Source organism: Pogoniulus pusillus, chromosome 18 (assembly GCF_015220805.1).
Source record: "Pogoniulus pusillus isolate bPogPus1 chromosome 18, bPogPus1.pri, whole genome shotgun sequence".
Taxonomy (NCBI): Eukaryota; Metazoa; Chordata; class Aves; order Piciformes; family Lybiidae; genus Pogoniulus; species Pogoniulus pusillus.
This window is the reverse complement of record NC_087281.1, coordinates 17,268,164-17,286,780: the sequence shown is the minus strand read 5'-3', so window position 1 is coordinate 17,286,780 and position 18,617 is coordinate 17,268,164. Positions and strand designations below refer to the sequence as shown.

The window sequence follows — 18,617 nt, the reverse complement described above, 5'->3', positions numbered from 1 at the left end:
GCAATAAAAAGACCTGCAGGAGAATTAGGGTTCCTGTTAGGCTAGTATTAACTGTTTTTAGGCATGCTATTTGCAAATGTCACATATGGTGGATAAAAGCCATTGTAATTTCTAGCACAAACCACCAAATTTATCTCTCAATATTAAAGCTGATGCACAGCTTTGCTAATTATGCAGAACGTAGCTTCTAAGTCCACTTGAGTCTTGCTGTATTCCCAAACTGCACTGGGTAGGTTTCTAATAATTAAGTACTGTTACCTGTATCCATCTCCCTGGCTAGGTATTAGCATGTACCTAAAACCGATTGCCAGAGGTGATCATGGAACTTGAATCTTTAACTTAGAAGTTTTCCACTTGTCTTGCAGCTCAGTGCTCCCTGTTGTATTGCGACTCTCTTAGTACAGCCACTGAGATTTCCCTGCTCTCAGAAGAATGCAGTGTATTTAGAAATCCTAACTAGAATACAGGTGAGTTTTAGCCTCCAAATGCCTTGCCATGTTGAGTAAGTGGCAATGATCCAAAGAAAATGTAGCAATGGCTTGAAAAGACAGTATTTATTCGGGTTATTTTACCCTTACAGGCTTTTATGTGTCGTGTAAGAATTTCTGCTGTCCTCTGTTTGAACAACCCATTCTGGTGCTTACAGTATATTTATCATAATCACACATTTCTCACCTAATACACAGTGTAAAAATAAAAATACTTAGAAAATAATTATGCCATTTTGCTTCATGAAATGTGCTCTTTTCAAATGAGCATAAAATGATTAAATTATACCTTCTAACCACTCTATTCAAAGCCAAACCCACTGTGGCTTAGAACAAGGTATTAATGAGAACAGTCCTCAAAATTTTAATCATTAGCTTATACTTCTTCAACTATGAAAGGCTTGTGGCAAAGACAAGTTCTTCATTTATCTGTGCATAAAAAACACTTCTAAAAAACAAAAGGTGAAGAAAAATTGCTAAGCTTTGTTTTCCAGAGCATTTGTTTTAATACTGGAATGTCCTAGAACACTGTAGTTGATTGGAGTTACATAGGGCTCGGCCGGTCTGTGTCCAATGCTGGATCGTGTTGGAGGGATCCTATGTAAGCCATGAAGCTGTTGTTTTGATGGCTCCAGTCATAGTAGTCTGGAGAGAAACTTAAAAAGATAATGGAGAAGTTAGTGACTGGCAGGTTAGTTTTGTAGGCAACTGGTTAGTGAACATGGGCAACACATAATTGTGTAGACGTAGTTCTCACACTGAAGTACAAAAATGAAACCCCAACCAGGGCTTTCAGGCTGCTATTTCTTTTTCTGATCTCTCAGTTACCTTGACCCAGGTGTTTTCAACTCATCTGTTTCCTGATTCCTCTGGTTCACTGAAGACACTCCCCTTTCTGATTCACTAATCCAGAATGTGTTTGGAAACTCTAGAAGCTGTGCTGCAAGACCTAAATTTCCTATGTCCACGTACAAGGAACCGTTGCTTGGTTGGCAGCCCTGGAATGCTGCCTTTTCTTCTATTAGCAGTATGAGACAACACAGGTGACTCGTTCCCTCCTTCATGTGTCCATGCCTAAGAAGGGAGGCTGCCTCTAGCTCTAGGCTGGACACCAGCATCCTCATGTGGAAAATCTAATACAGGGTTGGAATGACTGGTAACTGTAAATTGTGAGTATCCAACTTTACTGAATCATACTTTGTGTGGTTGCTGTCTCCAAGCTCAATCTTGGCTAAATGAGTGAACTGGATCTGAGTATGTCAGCTGTGGTAAGCAAGTTAGCCTTCATTGTAAGGTGACTGATGGCACTAATGAACTACTAGCATAGTGTAGACGCAGGAACAGCAAGTAACACGACTTTCAGGGCAGGATAGTATCTTGCCAGTGCCTGCCCTTCTCTGGTTTGGGTGCTACGAACTGCTGTCAGCTGCTCCTTTCCAGAAGCGAAACCTTACCTAAAGTTCACAGTTACACAAAGAAAATGGCCTTTTTGTGCTGGTTCTGAGTTGTATTAGATTTCAGCATTTAGGTGGATCCACATAAGATTTCAGCAAGTGGGAAAGCAAATGCCCTCTTTTATTTCAGGTCAACCCTAAGACATTCAGCCATGTTGCAGGGCAAACTATGCTGAGAGGCTTCTTGCTACCAACATTGCAAGCTCTTGCCTGCACTGTTGAGATTTCCCTGGGTTCCCTGGAGGCGGAGAGACAGCTGGTTTGCTAGGTTGCCTTGCTCACACACTTAAACTAGTAAGTGACACTTCTTAAGCCACTCCTGGAGAAAAACAGGGTGAAACATGCAACTCGAACATCTGACCTGAGATTTTGAAAGAATGATGTAACTCTTAAATTATGTAACTGTGTCATTCTTGTGTCCTGGTAGACTGTGGGGCCCTTGGATCCCTCCAGTTACTTAGTGCTGCCTTTCTGCTTCAGGTTCCCCCTTTGCTTCCCCCCACCCCCTGGCAATTATGCAACAGTTGGAGATAGAAAATTTATGTTAGTCTTCATCAGAGTGTTAGAGTTCTTCCTCTTCCAGTTTCTGTTACAGGAAGGAAGCTGTTTCCTCTTGTATCTCACCTGCCCTGTGCCCCCTGTGGTGCAATATTCCATGCTAAATCATCATCACTGTCATATCTGCGAGGGTTGTCGAAGAAGTAAGATCTGGGACTGAAGCCATGGCTTGGGACCATTCCTGCATTGGCCTGAGGGAAGGAGAATCTCAGTCAGTACTTACAACGGAAAAATTAACTGCTTGGTGCCTGATTCCTAAAAGAAGTCACCTCAGATTTACCTCATGGCTTCCAAAGTAAACCAGGCACTTCTACATTTACCATAGACAAATGATATACTTTTGCTTTTTCTGTTTAGCGGTTTAGGGATCATCTACTGATCTTAACAGCTTTCATTTTTTTTCCTTTCTAGCTGACCAGTATGACCCATTTCTGAAACCACCTTCCAGCACATATTTAACGTGTCTGCTGAATTCCTGTCCACCTTGGGCAACTTAGTGCTTTTAGCCAACTGACTTCATGTGAGCAGTAGGGAAGCAGCTGAGGAGCTGAAAGATATGAAACACCTAAAGAGTTTTTGTTTTGCCTCCCACATTTGTAACCTTCCATCCTGGTGTGTAAGTTATGTCGCTTACCTCAGGAACTGATCATGCCACCCAGCTTAATGAAACCACAGCTGAAAAGCCCTTTAGAACCTCTGAGCAATTTCAGCCTCTACCCTACAGTGCTATGAAGGTCAAATCCCAAGGGAAAAAAATCTTTTGATAAGACAGTCAAAGGGGTCTACATGTAAATCTTTCATTTACAAAGAATTTCACCTTTGTTTCTCCATGAATCAAAACAGAAAACATAGATTTTGAAGTTCAGTTTGATTCTGGAAACAGTACAGAGGAACAGCTAGGACCCATGTGAGCCTTTTATGGTGCACGAATTTGTCCCCAAGAAACAGGGCTTCCTGCACCTGTGGATGCACTAGAATGATATCTTCCCTTTGATCATAAGAATGAGAGCAGTTTAACCTTCTCCTACTTTTCAGATATTAAATAACTGACAAAGATGAACGAAAAATAGGCTCATTTCCAACATTCATCTGGCTGAGGTATGGCAAGGCAAAGAACCACGTACTGCAGTTACCCTGAGTTAGCACCAGAGCAGCCAGATAACTTGTTCCTGGCTACAGTCCTCTGTGGAATGGAGCTTAACCTTTAAGCAGTGCTGAATGCAGACTGCCCCTTCTCAAACTTTTTTGTTTCTGAAGTTGTGAATGAAATGTAAAGCCACAATTTCTTGTGCTTGTGCCTGATTAAAACAAAGAACATTTCTGATTTATAAAAAATCAGAATTATTACTAGGTTGTTTGGCTTTGGTTTTGTTTGTTTAACTGAAAGAAAGTTTGTTTAAAATCTAAACCTATGCCTTCTGGCTGGGCATTTTCAGCTGCTGGACTGTTAGAAACTTAACTGCTCCAACAGTTGGCCCCCTGAACACATTAAAGTCCTGTGGCCCTTGGTCTCCCTCTTGTGGCTTACCTGCACTGAGGTTCAGTTTTGCCTTGTTAAAGTTCATTTCTGTTTCTAAGTAATTTCCAGTTTTCCTCTGAGCCCTCTGATCATCCTCGTGGCCCTTCTCTGGACACACTCCAGAATGTCCACATTCCTCTTTTAATAGGGGCTCCAGAACTGGATGCAGTACTCCAGGTGGGGTCTTAGCAGAGCAGAGGGGAAGAATCACCTCACTCGACCTGCTGGCCACACTTCTCCTCATGCAGCCCAGGCTCTGTTTGGTCCTCCAGGCTGCAAGTGCACACTGCTGCCTCATGTTGAGCTTCTCGTCCACCAGCACCTTCAAGCCCTTCTCCTCAGGGCTGCTCTCCGGCCACTCACTGCCCAGCCTGTGTTTGTGCTTGGGATTGCCTTGACCCAGACACAGGATCCTGCACTTAGTCTTGTTGAATACAAGACTGATACCAGGTGCCTGTCAACCACCATACCCTAACTAACCCATACACTAACCTGGGGATACTGCCTATAGCTGTAAAAAGACATTTGTCCATTTAGTAACTGCTTGGATATTAAGGATATTTAGATGGAATTTTCCTTACAACTTACACCTTAATCTCTGTTCTGCTGAAACAGCAAACAAAAACATCAGCAAGTGCTTGTTCTAGCTATTGTTTTTTGACATGGAAACAATTCAATGAGTACACAGCTGAAAGAATTTGACCAGTTAGCACATGGTCCTTTTCACTGCTATGTGAGAAAAGACTCTAAGTTTGAACAATAGACTTCTTTTCCATTTACTCCAATAAAGTACTGTATTAATTCAAAGGAAAAATGCCCCTAAATATAAGAAGGTTCTCCATTTTTAAGGTCCACTGCCTGAGAAACACCTTTGTTCTTCTTGGAAAATATGAGCTTCTTTCATGAGGAGTCAGTATAAAGAATTAGGAAGTTTGGATTGCATTTGTTCTGCCAAGGGCACATTGAAAAGTCAAAATGTAAAGATTCAAAAACTCCTTCACAACATGTGCCCTCCAGACCCACCTGGACATTGCAGTAACAAATTCCACTTACTAGATCTTTTGTAGGGTTTCGAACACGGAAGAAATACACAACCAAAGAAGTAGGCAAAAGCTCCCAGATGAAAAGGATCACTCCAAACACTATGTAACCTGCATCTCCCAGCTGACATTTCAGATCTGCCTGTTGAAAAATTAAAGAGGAGAGTGTTTAAAAATAGCAGCTCATGTAAGAGTGTAGGAGCCACCTTCCTTATAATCTATATTGAAGTGGCTAGAATACCTGACATGACCAGAAACTCCATTTGGTAAAGCCAGATTAACCTGGCTGACAAAGGCATACTAGAAGAATCAGGGTACTATCTTATTGGGTCTTCCCTTTCCTTCTACATCTTCTCCTCCTGCCTCTCCTTCTCGTGTCTTTTCATCATTAAAATCTAATGCAAGAGTTCCTATTCTCAGAGTCTGGCAGGAAACCAAGTGATCAAATCCTGGTAATGAGAAACAATTTCACCAGTCCTTTTCCAGCTGGAAATAATATAGGAACAATCAATGCGCAGGTCTTCAAAGGTATAGTGGCGATCTGCTTGTAAGAATTAAGGCTTGGATCCCTTCAAATTGGTCCATATTTTTAGCTTGACTAACCATGCTGCTATTCTAGCATTAACCTTGACCTTCTCTCTAGGGATCCCTCCACCATTCACCAGAGTTCCAGAGGGAAAATCCTGTCTTCTCATGTGTTTTGTATGGAAGAGAGAAGGGTGATGTTCCTGACAACTGACCAGAGTATCACAGTATCATCAGGCTTGGAAGAGACCTCACAGATCATCAAGTCCAACCCTTTACCACAGAGCTCAAGGCTAGACCATGGGTACAAACATTGGATTCTACTTTTATGTGGCTTTTGATTCTGGTACCAAATTGAGCTCATTGATTCCAAGTGGTTTACATATGGCTGTAATAATTTACCCCAAAATCCAGGCAACCATAATGTCAGAAGTCAGGTCAGATGTTAAAAAAATCAGTAGTAGGCAATTTCAGTTAGCTCCCTGTGAGCAACCTCTGACTCCACAGGGGAAATAGGAGTCAACACGAGAAGTGTCCCTGCAGGGGTCAGCAGGAGCAGGAGCAGCACTGCAGACCCAGACAACAAGGGGGAAGGTGTCAGGAGATGCCACTCACCCTTCTGCCTAAACCTGTTCTAGTTACACGGAATGGCATCACCTAGCTGCACTCCTCCTCATCAGAGCAGGGTTGAGTAGTGGTCTCTTGACAGACCCTACTCAGCTAACTCATAATTAGATTCTCTAAGCAATCCTATCCTACTGTTTATCTCCTTATTTACAGTTTCATCTACTGGTCAACTCAAGCCTGCCATTTTGCCTAGCCTTGACAGAGCTGGAAAACTACAAGGGCCTAACTACACTCTTTGAAGAAGAAAAAGGAGCCAAATGCCCCAATTTCAGAAAGCTCAAAGAAGAATCACCTGCTATTTCCTTTCATGTTTTCATCAATTGTTAGCTTCAATCCAAATTGTCATTTGCAGTTAAAAGCTGGGGAGAATCTTAGTCTTATCCTCAAACTACAGAAGTTAACAATGCCAGTAACAGAATTAAGGTAAATAGCTTCAAAGCCCTGGATGGCAGTAGATTTGATGATGACTTTCAGACAGAGCATGAATCACCTGCTGTTTCCTTTAATGTTTTTATCAATTGTTAGCTTCAATCCAAATTGTCACTTGCAGCTAAAAGTTGGGTAGAATCTTAGTCTTATCCTCAAACTACAGAAGTTAACATGCTAATAACAGAATTAAGCTAAGTAGCTTCACATCCCTGGATGGCAGTAGATTTGATGATGACTTTTGGACAGAGCATTCAAGTAGAATCAGGTATTGTGTTTCTGCCTCTCCAAGTATGTTACTCTCTTTCTAATGGGAAAAAAAAACACTAAAAAAAAAAAAAAAAGTAAAAGCCTTTTCTTTTTCCTTGTAAAGAATAAAATTAAGTTGTTTCCTCCCCTCCTCCCCCCCCCGGCCTCCAAATTATTTGGGTAGTGTTACTTTCAGCACCAAAGAATTTTTTTCTTCTTATGCTGAAGTTATTGGGAATTAGTATTCCTGGAACAATACAGTCTTAATTGAATGAAAGAAAAAAAAAAAAAAAGAAGAAAAAAGGAAAAAGAAAGATTTTAATATATTCATTCCTTTTGTCTTGAAATCAGCCATCATCTGCAGAATGCATTTTTTCATTAGCAAATGTTTTCATACTTGCCTGATCTGATACGTTGTACCAGTCGTAATCAAAAGAATTGACTTTCTTGGTTTGGGAAAAAGATAAGATGAACAAGTTGTAACAGGCTCGTGAGGTATAAAGTAGTATAACAGTCACTCCTATACTTGTCACCTGACACACAGATGAGCCCTGGAAGAGATTTAAATACAGGTTATTATTCATGAAGCAGCTGAGAAAATCATTGCTTTGCATGGACTTCAAGGATTGTCATCCTACTCTGTGTGATGCAACTGACATCTTCATTCTTTGATCAGTATATCCTATGATATGATACTATACTTATGTATATTCCTGCATTTTATTAGTGCAGTTGTTTCCATTTTATTAGGCAGTGGTAGCAGTTGCAGCCCTCATGAAGATGGGCTGTGACTAATTCCTACAATTTATTGTACAAGTGCTGCTTTCCGAACTGTGAAAACACCTAAGAGCTACATTCGGTATCAGATGGAGCAGGAGAATTTGCCCTTTAGCTCCAGATTAGCTACAGAGCATCTTGTATCACATTCTGGCTAGCTAGCACGATGCAATCTTGCTGTGCTTGCCGTGCACCTACTTCCTAAGCACAGGGATCGTAACAGTCAGCAGTTAAGCACAGCTCATCCTGCCTTACCTGGTGTCAACTCAGAGAAGACCAAGTGGAAGCACAGCCTGTGGGCAGAGTGACCACGGCTGGGCAGTCTGTGAGTGGGAACTTGGGCACAAGGGGAAGAATTGGACTACAGTGTGTGAGCTAACAACAGTTCCTAAGCCCCAGAGAGAAAAATGGACAGAGCAGGGAAAGAGCCTAACCCATCATGAGGAACAAGTGAAACACCTGGCCACTGTGTCAGGTGGGAAGGGTCACTGGAGGACTGAGACACCAGCACAGGAGTTGCAGCAGCAAGGAAGAAACCCAGAAGCCATGGCTGCAGGGATCAGAGTAAGTCTGCTCACAGAAGCAGGCAGACGTACAAAAACGGGACTGGCCCCGAGAGAAGCTCTAAGTAAACCTCATGCATTGTCTCTGGAGTAGTCCTTTGCACAGTCGAAGGAGAAAAACAGCTTAAAGCACCGCGTGCTTCTAGAGGAGTGGGATACCTCGCAGTTACTTGCTTCACCAGCACTGCCCTCTGCCTGTGCTGGCAGACCCACACCGCTAAGGTGGATTGTCTGTGAGAGAGGCTGGGGAGGAAGCCGCCGGTGCCCTCACAGGCCTGTCTGTGCCACAGCGCGGGAAGCAGGAAGCTCTGCGCCCTGCTCTCCGCCCGTGCGCTCTGCTGCCAAGTCTGCAGCCGAGGAGCGGCGCTCCAGGGCGCTGTGGCGAGCAAAGCGCAGCCAGAACACAATGGCTAGCCAAACACCGGTAAAAGTCCCCGCGGCACCATGCCCTGAACCCCCAGCCTTCAGGAGAGCGGCAGGGCCCCTCTGCTGCTCACCCTCCTTGGTGGCTACTTATTCCTGCGGCTCTGTCAACCCAGCAGCTCCATCTGCGCTCCGCGGTGAGTGTCAGCAAAGGCAGGCTGGGGGACCAGTCACAAAATCCTGACAAAAGAGAGCTTGCCTGCTTTCCTGGCAAAGTAACAGTGATTCATGGCACAATCAGGCTTGCAAGTGCTACCAACTGCCGAGCACAGCCAGTCTCTCCAAGTGAATGCTGGCAATGATAGGCTACCACTACCGGTGCTCACCAGGCCGTAACCTGCAGCCATTTTAGAGCGGGCCAAGCGCCTGCTGTGCTGCAGCAATAGAAGCCACAGACGTAGCAGGCAGTGGTGAAACCTGTGGCAAGAGCAGCAGATAAGAAATGCCATAAAAAGAAAATCTTTTGTAGGGCGTTCTCTATTCTCTTTTAGTACCAGCAAGTCATGGAAACCGAGGGTGAGAGTGCAGGGAGAAGCAGCTGACTGCCACGCACCATTTCCCAGTTCAGTGGCACTCACAGACTAAAGGCAGCAGAAGTGGAGAATGGGATTGGCATTACTGTGTGTGGGTTTCCCTATGTAGCTGCCATTCTGTAACAGCTTATAGTTAAATATACTCAAGGTTTAACAAACTTAAACCCACCAAACACCAAAAAGGTAATTAAAGTGTTCTGCGTTTGAGCCTTGTCAAATATATTTGGTGGTTTGGGTGAGGGATAGAGCAACAGTAAAAGTAGAGCCAAAGGAATCCTTTTCCAGTCACAGAGGCCTACAGGAAAGAGGAGGAGGCCTGAGTTTGTGGAGTGTTCCACTGCGTGATGCTTCTGGCCAGCACAGGTCTGGCCCAATTCACCACTTATGGGCAGGGCTGTGCACTTCCTTGGTGCTGAGAACCAGGCTCTCCCTGCACACTGCAGCGTCTAGGTGAACACATTTTCATTTGTGGTCAGAAGACATATGCCAGCAGATGGGAGATGCAAACAAAAGACTGCCAGTACCCATAGCTACCTATTCTCATGGTAGAGCACACATTCTCTCCAATGCTACTGCTGTTATACCACTGTAGGGAAGGGATTTTTCTTCTTTAGCTAGCTTTTTTTCAGCAGAGCAGTGGCAGGATGTTTCCTCACTGGCAATTCCAACCATCTGTATCCCTAACTCTGTGCAGTCAAATTCTACTGAAAGTCCTCAGAGGAATTCCCATTTCAGATCAGCAGAGAGAAGCGAAGTACTCTTGAATTTTCTTTTCCACATTCCAGCTTTCACCAGTGAGTGTCCTGCCCTTTCCTGCCTGCAGTAATGTCAGAGTTTGTCTGAATTTTGTGAAACAGATTGAAGCAAAGAAAATCAGATTTCCTGCAGGAGGAGGAAGTAGAACAAAGTAATCCAACAAAGCCTCCCTTAGGTTAGTACTGCTTGTTACAGGGATCTAGGCCTTTGTGATTTGCAGTAGTAAAAAAAAACTTTTCTTACTAGTAAAAATAATCCATTGCCCATGCCCTTTGGTCAGCAAGTGACAGGCTTGGGGTGGGGGGAAAACCAATCAACAAACCAAGCTGTGTTTTTAAATTCATCCCTGAACTTTCGGTTGTGCGGTATGGCCAGATCTGAGTAAACAGGAGAAGTACTCCTTTCATCTGATTAAATAATGCAGAGAGGGATTTTATTCTAAGATTTTTCTAAAGAGTAGCTGAAACTTACATTTTTGGATGAGTTTTGTTGTGGTAAAGATAAATGTGCTAGTGGTTTAACTAATGATTTTATTTAAGATCTAATGATCTACTGCTAAACCAAAAAGCTTTCAAAGCTCTGTTCCCTTATCTACAAACACAAACCACCCCTGATTCTGTAACAAATGGGATGCCACCCTGTGCCTTGACCACTGAATGTATCCAAAGATGTAAATCTAAAATGTTTCTTGAAAGAACATTTTTTTAGATTAATGTGAGAGACTTTGGTCCCCTTCTCCCCACTCGACTGAATTTATAGTGCAGTCATTCTTTTAAAACACATTATTCTTATTTGTAGGAGGATATGAAAATGCATAAAGTTGTATTCATATTCCTCTGTCTTATCTTTAGCATGCTGCTACCTTAAACATTTCACTTAGTTATTAATTTATAAGATGAAGGATACCAAAATATAGGCCACTTCTACATAGCATTACTAAAATTAAGTCATCTTCAGATGCAGATAGAAAGCAGAATCTACTTGACAAACAACTATGAGAAAATCCAGCCAAGAAATTCAGTGAATTCTGCCTGAAAACTGCCCTTTTTTGTGTCACACTTTTTAGCCAGAAGCGCTCTTGCTAGCACTTAGTACTTAATTTGGATATTGAGCAGGACAGCCATCCAAAGCACAAGAAGGGAAATTTATGGTTACCAGGGCTCAGGGGATCTAAAGAACTGTGTGGCTTTGCCTCACACTGCCCTTGTCATTCAGAAGGTACTTGAAAAGAATTGAAAATGTACCTTACCTTGGACTCCAAGTAAATGTTGGCTAAAGACATCTTGGAAATCTTATACAGGCAGATGGAGAGTGAAACGGCACACAGCACAAACAAGGTGTCATTAATTGCCACCCGGACAGAGACAATGACTTTTCTCTCTGAATTCTGTGTCCTCACCAATACTGCACATGTTAAATTCACCAAGAGGAAGAGGAGACTTATGAAAAGAGAAGCCAGGTAGAGGGGCAACCTGGGAGAGTGAGGAGAAAACAGGTTTAGTGACATTGTTCAGTAAGTGTGTCACGAGATGGAAGTTGTCACTGAGCAATGAAAGCTGCACACATTGGGCTGAGAGTGACCAGCCACTCAAGCCTAAATCATAGTGCTTCGGCTTGCTAGAGAGATTAACCTAGGTGATTTCAAGCCTGTTTTTACAGTTACACAACAAGCTGTAAGTAAAGACACTGATGTCAGCAACAAAACATGGAAGACTGTTGCCACAGGAATACAATAGCACAGTTCTTAAAAACTACTTAAATACATGTGAACTTTCTTAGAACATGCACTTCATATACAACACAAACCCTCTGACTGCTCACTGACAGGAGAAATCTTGTTAAAGGTTGAGCTTTCTGGAATGGACATGTTTTGGCCCTGGTTCTATTACACCATTGTCTAACAGTAGGAAACATTTCTGAGTTAGTGGTTCCCCAGCATCTTTCTCTGTCCCTTTTTCTAAATAACTTGACCATGGGCAACCTCTTGAAATAAATATCAATACATTTATGCACAGTGATTCTGGGTTGGCATTTTGCCATCTATGCCAGGCAAAAAGTTGTTTTGCACAATCACAGGAGCAGAGTTGGAACAGAAACGTGGCAGACAGAAGCTGGACTGTTTATTTCCAGCTGTAATTTCCACACCTACCCAGCAGTGATACCTGCAAGGTATGCTTACCATATACTCAAGAAAAGCTACTTCTAATTCTTTCTTACTCCTACACACACCTGTGGAGCTTTTCATTTAAAAAAACCAACCAACCAAAAAAACTCATGCAGTCATGTTTCCATTTCAGGTGTTTGCTTACTTCATTATCATTGCTGACCAAGGAAATTACTGATAAGAGTACTAATCTGCCATCACTGCCCACAGCTTTTTATGTCTGCTGGAACTTTGAAATAGGCTGACAGCAAACATGCAGACTGTCCCTGAGGAATCTAATTCTGACTGTAAACATACTTCACCCAATGGTGATCTTCTTTCACACATCCATATCCTTTCGGGGTAACACCAATGCATCTTCAAAGCTGAGGAATAATCTACTTCTTTTTAGCAGGCAAGAAAGGAAATGGTATTCTTTTGAGACCCTTAAAGTGTGTTAGAGTTTCCAGGGGGAACCAAAAGACTGAAAGTCCCTGCTGGTGAATCAATGCCCTTCTTTCCAGCTACATCTGGCAGTGAGTGAGGATGTTGTCTTTTCCTTGACAATCATGGAAACTCTCTCTTAAGGGGGAAAGATTGTACTCATTCTTAGCCTTCCAGTGCAGGGGTTTGTTCTTAGGATAGGTAGCTACAGTTCCTTTAAACCTCAAAGTTTAATGCTGAAAGCATTGCGGTCCTGAAAGAACTTTCTCATAGCAGGAGGCAGTCCCCAGTTGTAGTGATGGTACATTTACGGCTTTCATTAATATGTCAAGAGTCTTTCAGTGGTGGTCATGCATATTCCTCTCCTTCCTCTCCTGAAGTCTATTTAACTGTCTCATTTCTGCTCCCCTATTGTAGTGCAGGTGAAATATTTTGATGGTGTTCAGGTTTACAGGAAAAGTACACTCTTAGATGCTGCCTGCTTGCAAGACAGTAAGTATATGCTCTCTTTTTCTTCATCTTAGGCAGAGAGACCTTCCACTTCACTCCGCTCTTGGTGAGAAGGGTGATCCAGGGAACTACAGGCCAGTCAGTCTCACCTCCGTGCCCAGTAAGATCATGGAGCAGATCCTCCTGGAGGCACTGCTGAGGCAGAAGAATAATGAAGAAGTGATTTGGTGCAATCAACACAGCTTTACCAAGGGCAAATCATGCCTGACAAAACTGGTGGCCTTCTATGACAAGGTCATAAGATCAACAGACAAGGAGAGAGGAGCCAACGCCATTTATCTGGACCTGAGCAAAGCATCTGACATTGTCCCACATGGTATCCTGGTCTTTGAGCTGATAAAATATGGGTTTGATGGGTGGACCACTTAGTGGGTAAAGAACCCAAAGAGTGGCTGTCAATGGGTCCATGTCCATGTGAAGGCCAGTGACAAGTGGAGTCCCTCAAGGATCAGTACTGGGACAAGTTTTGTTCAGCGTCTTTGTTGGTGACATAAAGAGTGGCATTGAGTGCACCCTCTGCAAGTTTGCCAACAACACCAAGCTGTGTGATGCAGCAGACACACTGGAGGGAAGAGATCCATCCAGAGGGACCTTGACAGGCTGAAGAGGTAAGCCCACTCTAATCTCATGAGTTTCAAGAAGACCAAGCGCAGGGTCCTGCATCTGGGTTGGGGCAACCCCAGGCACTGATATAGTCTGGGCACTGTCTGGCTTGAGAGAAGCCTTGAAGAAAAGGACTTGGAGGTGCTGGTGGATGAGAAGCTCAATATGAGCTGCCAATGTACACTTGTAGCCCAGAAAGACAATTGTATCCTGGGTTGCATCAAGAGCAGTGTGGCCAGCAGGTCAAGTGAGGTGATTCTCCCCCTCCACACTGCTCTTGTGAGACCCCATTGGGAGTACTGGGTTCAGTTCTGGAGTCTCTATTATTATGGATGTGCTGGAACATATTCAGAGAAGGGCCATGGGGGTGATCAGAGGGCTGGATCTCCTCTCCTGTGAGAACAGGCTGAGAGAGATGAGGTTATTCAGTTTGGAGAAGATAAGACTCTGAGGAGACCTTATTGTGGCCTTCCAGTATTTGAAGGAGGCCTGCAAGAAAGCTGGTGAGAGACTTTTTAGAGTGTTAGGTAGCAATAGGACTAGGGGAAATGGATCCAAGCTAGAGGAGGATAGATTTGGATTACACATTAGGAAGAAGTTCTTCACTATAAGGACAGTGAGACACTGGAACAGGTTGCCCAAAGAGGTTGTGGAAGCCAGGCTGGACGTGGCTCTGGGAAACCTAATCTAGTGAAAAGTGTCCCTATCCATTTCAGGGTGGATTGGAACTAGATGATCCTTGAGGTCCCTTCCAACCCATATAGTTCTATGGCTCTATGATGCTGGCTTGCAATCTGCAAGGCTCAGAGACTTCTAAGCAAGGCTTCTCCTTCATGAAGTTTAGCAAACCAAAAGTGAAAATAAAAGCATTGTCATGCTTTCATGCCCACACACTCCTCTATGTGCCAGGGTGAGACTGTCGTGGCCAGACAGTTGTGCATCTCTTCACATAATGATCTTCCATTCCCCTTATTAACATGATGTGGCTGGGTAAATAAGTGCCTGTTTTGACAATAGAAGCCTTGTTGCTGAACTTCTGAATAAGAACTGATGGAGATGCAGGCTGTGTCTCTCCAGGCGTTTTTAGGGTCTCTGCAGCTGTGGAAAGCATTTCTAACTCATGTAAAGACAGAATGTATCCTTATATCTCAACTACAAGGGCACCTACAAGGCATGATTGAGCATTTGGGATGTTTTACAAAATAGAAAAGCAGGGCAGGAGAGGTGCTTCCAGGTTGCACCAGCCACTGCTCAAAAGCTTATTGTGTCTAATCCCCACTTTTTGGGCTACACTATTCAAAGGATCTGTGTGTAATCAGGCTCAGCCTGGGAAGACACATGCTAAGTTGTTCTGGTTCTTTCTGAAGTACAAACACACGTCTAAGGTTTTCTTTGAGCATAGAAGTCAAACTTCAGATGAACACAGCAAGATTCACCTCGTTTAACAGGAAAATCTCTTTGAAACTGCTGTGTTTTGTATGTGCTTTCCTCAGAAACCAGGCAGTGTCTAAGGCCTGTGTGTAATAAGGCTCACACATGCAGCACAGCAAGCCTCATCCAAACCCAGAGACTGTAAGAAACCCCCCAGCCCAGGGAGAAGTGCAGGAGGACTGTTTAAGTATGAAATTGAGATGGCACAGGTGTTGCCCTGAGCTCTTTTGCCACAGTGACTAACATTGTGTAGGCTGTGCTAAGTTTGCTTAAGATTCTGAATCTCTGATAGCCTTTTATCAGTTTGTTCTGTATCTGAAATGATCCTGATTTCTGACTCCTGTGCCACTACGTAGACTGCAGTCCTGCCTCCTTGTTTCCCTGCTTGTGCTGCCATTATCTATTGCAGAAATACCAGTTATCTCTAGATGCCAATACTGGACAACAATGTCTGACATAGATTAAAGAAAATAAGGGGATTCCCCCCCCAAAAAAAAAATTGCACAATCAGAAATGAAAAAAAAAACCAAATTCAGTAAGTGCAGACTTCAGGCTCTGGCTGTAGGCCATCCATCATCCTCTTTTCCATCAGGATTTGAGCTACCTGATCTAATGAAAGATGTCCCTACCACTGAGAGAGAGGGCAGAGTTTTAAAGGTCCCACTTAAACCACTCTGTGATTCTATCTTTCACTACCCTGTTACAATTGAGATTCAGGCCCTCAGCTGTGGGAGTGCACATATTACACCACTTCAACTACCTTATATAAGATAGGAAACAAGGACAGCTTTATTTATAGGGCTCTTCTACACAGGCTAACCATGTTCATAATAAGAGATCTAGGTATTAAAACAAAATACTACTGAAGTCCTTTACCAACAGAGCTGAAAGAGGAAAAGGCCAGAACAGATCCAAGTGTGATCTCTGTTAGAAATGCAGCAGGCAAGAGTCAGGGTGGACATGGAACTGTTATGGGAAGCATAGATTTGCATAGATGAGTAATTCTAGTCACAATATATCAGAAATGCTCCAAGTACTACAAGAGGGTGCTAATGTTGTCACTTTGTAGGCATTGACTGAATATGACAAGCTGCCTTTGCTTGAAGAAAGACATTTTCAAGCAGTTTTCAAGAATAAAGCCTTGCTACAAATATCAGTAGCTGATCGGGTCCAAAGCTTCTAACTTTTGTCTCTAAAGCCAGTTAGGAACATGTTCACAAACCTTCCTCGTACCACCCTGACCTGCAGCCCAGACCTTGTGCAAAGCTGTCCTGTTTATTCCTTTGCTTATGTGTACCATCAGGGAGAGGCATGGTGGAACTGGGAGTCAGGTGATGTGTGTGCTGTGCTTGTCTGCCAGCCCATACTTCTGGATTTCCCTCCCACAGAAGCCAGAGTGTAGAGGGAGGTGAATGGATGTGAAGGTGTTTACCAGGAAGCATCCAGCTCTTGCCCCTTGTGGTTTGCAAAATGGCATTCCTGAGATCACCAAAATAAATGCAGCCTCTGTTCTCAACCTGACAATTTTTGCATCAGCTGCAGCTCGACATGGAGTCCACAGCCCTAAGTTGGCCATCACACCCTACATGTCCCATACCCTCTGGAGCTCAAGTACGGGTTGCCTCAAGCCTGCTCTCACTGTACTACCATTCTACCAAACATTGTTTCTAAAGCATTGCTCCAGATGATTGTCTCTTCAACTGTATCAAAACACAACTGATGAACAAACTTCACAAGGAAAGGGCAATGTTAATATTTGACCTGTTGATACAGTATCATGTTCTCCTAGCAGTCAGCAAGTAACAGGTCAGATTTCTGTTTCAAATTACTGCTTTCCTATTCTGAATTCAGACTGTAAATTTTCTTTAGAACAGAGACAACCTCTCCCTCCCCCTCTGTCTAAACACTGCCTGAGGCTTTTAAGCATTGCCACAATAAACATCAATTTATTGAGCTCTTCCTCATCTTTCTGGACATTTCTGCCCTTTGGAGAGCTTTCAAGTAATTCTTGTCATTTCCTGATGCTCAGCAAGATCCCAAACAAATCTCTTCACCTAAATACAAAGCTAGCATAACCTCTACTCTGTGGAGTCATGGGACTTTCTGTGTGAGCTCCCAGAAGAGCTTCCAAACACATCACAAACTTAAATCCATTCTCTAGTTCTTTCCCTTCACAACTCTCCTCTCACTTCCCCAAAGTGTTTAAGTCTCTTATTACCACTGACCTGATGGTTTAATACATACCCAGTCAGTCCCACTTACTCCTGCGCTACCTTTACCAAAACACTGGATCTGAATTCATCTAGAAATGCAAATGTTGAGAACCTGTAAATGAATCACCAGGATGAGTGTTTTCTACCTGCTTTTGAAATATTTGCCTTTGAAATACATGCACGTCTAAAAATGGTGCTTGTTTTGTGAAATGACACAGACTTCTAAACATTGCAGGAAGAAACTGGCCCCAGAACCACCATTATAAAACACTGATATATAAAGAGCTAAGGTAGGAGTACCACAAATAGTTAAATACAGCTACTCTTTAACACATGAAATGTTTTCATAGTTCTTACCTGTATTTCAGTAGCTCTGGGGAGTATTTTGACTTAGCTTTGAAAATCACCTGCAAAACAGAAAAATACTGCATCAAACATAAGGTACATGAAAGCAAAGAGACTGTGATCTGCAGGGATGCTGTCTCACAGGTCACAAGAAACAAAATAATAGGTTTCATTACTTAAAAGATTAGCATTTGTTGTTTAACCATGTCAGTCAAGCTCTAAGAAAGTATTAAAACCACTCAGCAGGTGGCCATGATGTACAAATTGTCTACACTATTATTTTTGTGCAATTGTCTACACTGTTATTTTCACTTACTCCAGCTTGGGAGGAATTTCCTTTATACCACGATTCACAAGAGGACCAACAGCAGTAGAATCATAGAGGCAAGTCATTAGGCTTTTACATGACCTAACAGTCCATGTGTCTCATGCAGAACAGCCCATAACAACACATTGATTCAGATGCTCTATTCACGTGAAGACCCCATCATAGCATCCTGGCTTGAAATGGGATATTATAGAATTAGAATCAACCAGGTTGGAAGAGACCTCCAAGATCATCCAGTCCAATCTATCACCCAGCCCTGTCCAATCAACTAGCCCATGGCACTAAGTGCCTCATCCAGTCTTTTTTTGAACACCTCCAGGGACGGCGACTCCACCACCTACACATCATCCAAAGGATGCCTTCAAGAACCAAACTGATTGGTTTGCTCTGAGGCATATTTGGCTTCTGCTGACTGCCTGTTCACTATAGAACAATAAGTCCTTTTACTGAAAGCTCAGGCCCAGTAGTCACCTCGCTGTTACAGACAAAGTCCTGACATGTTTTCTGCAGTATACCTAGGTAATACCATCACAGGTGTTCAACCACTATCAGAAATTATATGAAAAACATATTAGCATGTATCTTATTTATTAAAGAATAAACATCACTGCTTTTTCATAAGGTAACATGGTTTCCAAGCACACTCAGTTTAGCAATGTTCA

At 43.0% G+C, this 18,617-nt stretch overlaps 1 protein-coding gene across 1 annotated transcript in view; it reads right to left on the bottom strand.

Annotated features, from left to right (window-relative positions):
* Positions 1-539: 539 nt before the first annotated feature.
* The window catches only part of GPR137B (G protein-coupled receptor 137B), a 28,751-nt gene continuing 10,673 nt past the window's right edge, over positions 540-18,617 (bottom strand). Inside the window, exons 2-7 of the mRNA XM_064158581.1 lie at positions 17,640-17,689; positions 11,188-11,410; positions 7,284-7,437; positions 5,073-5,197; positions 2,567-2,691; positions 540-1,144 (exon numbers count right to left, since the gene is read on the bottom strand). Of these exons, the coding sequence (XP_064014651.1) occupies positions 1,033-1,144; positions 2,567-2,691; positions 5,073-5,197; positions 7,284-7,437; positions 11,188-11,410; positions 17,640-17,689 (789 nt within the window). The 3' untranslated portion in view covers positions 540-1,032. The remainder of the gene's footprint in view (positions 1,145-2,566; positions 2,692-5,072; positions 5,198-7,283; positions 7,438-11,187; positions 11,411-17,639; positions 17,690-18,617) is intronic.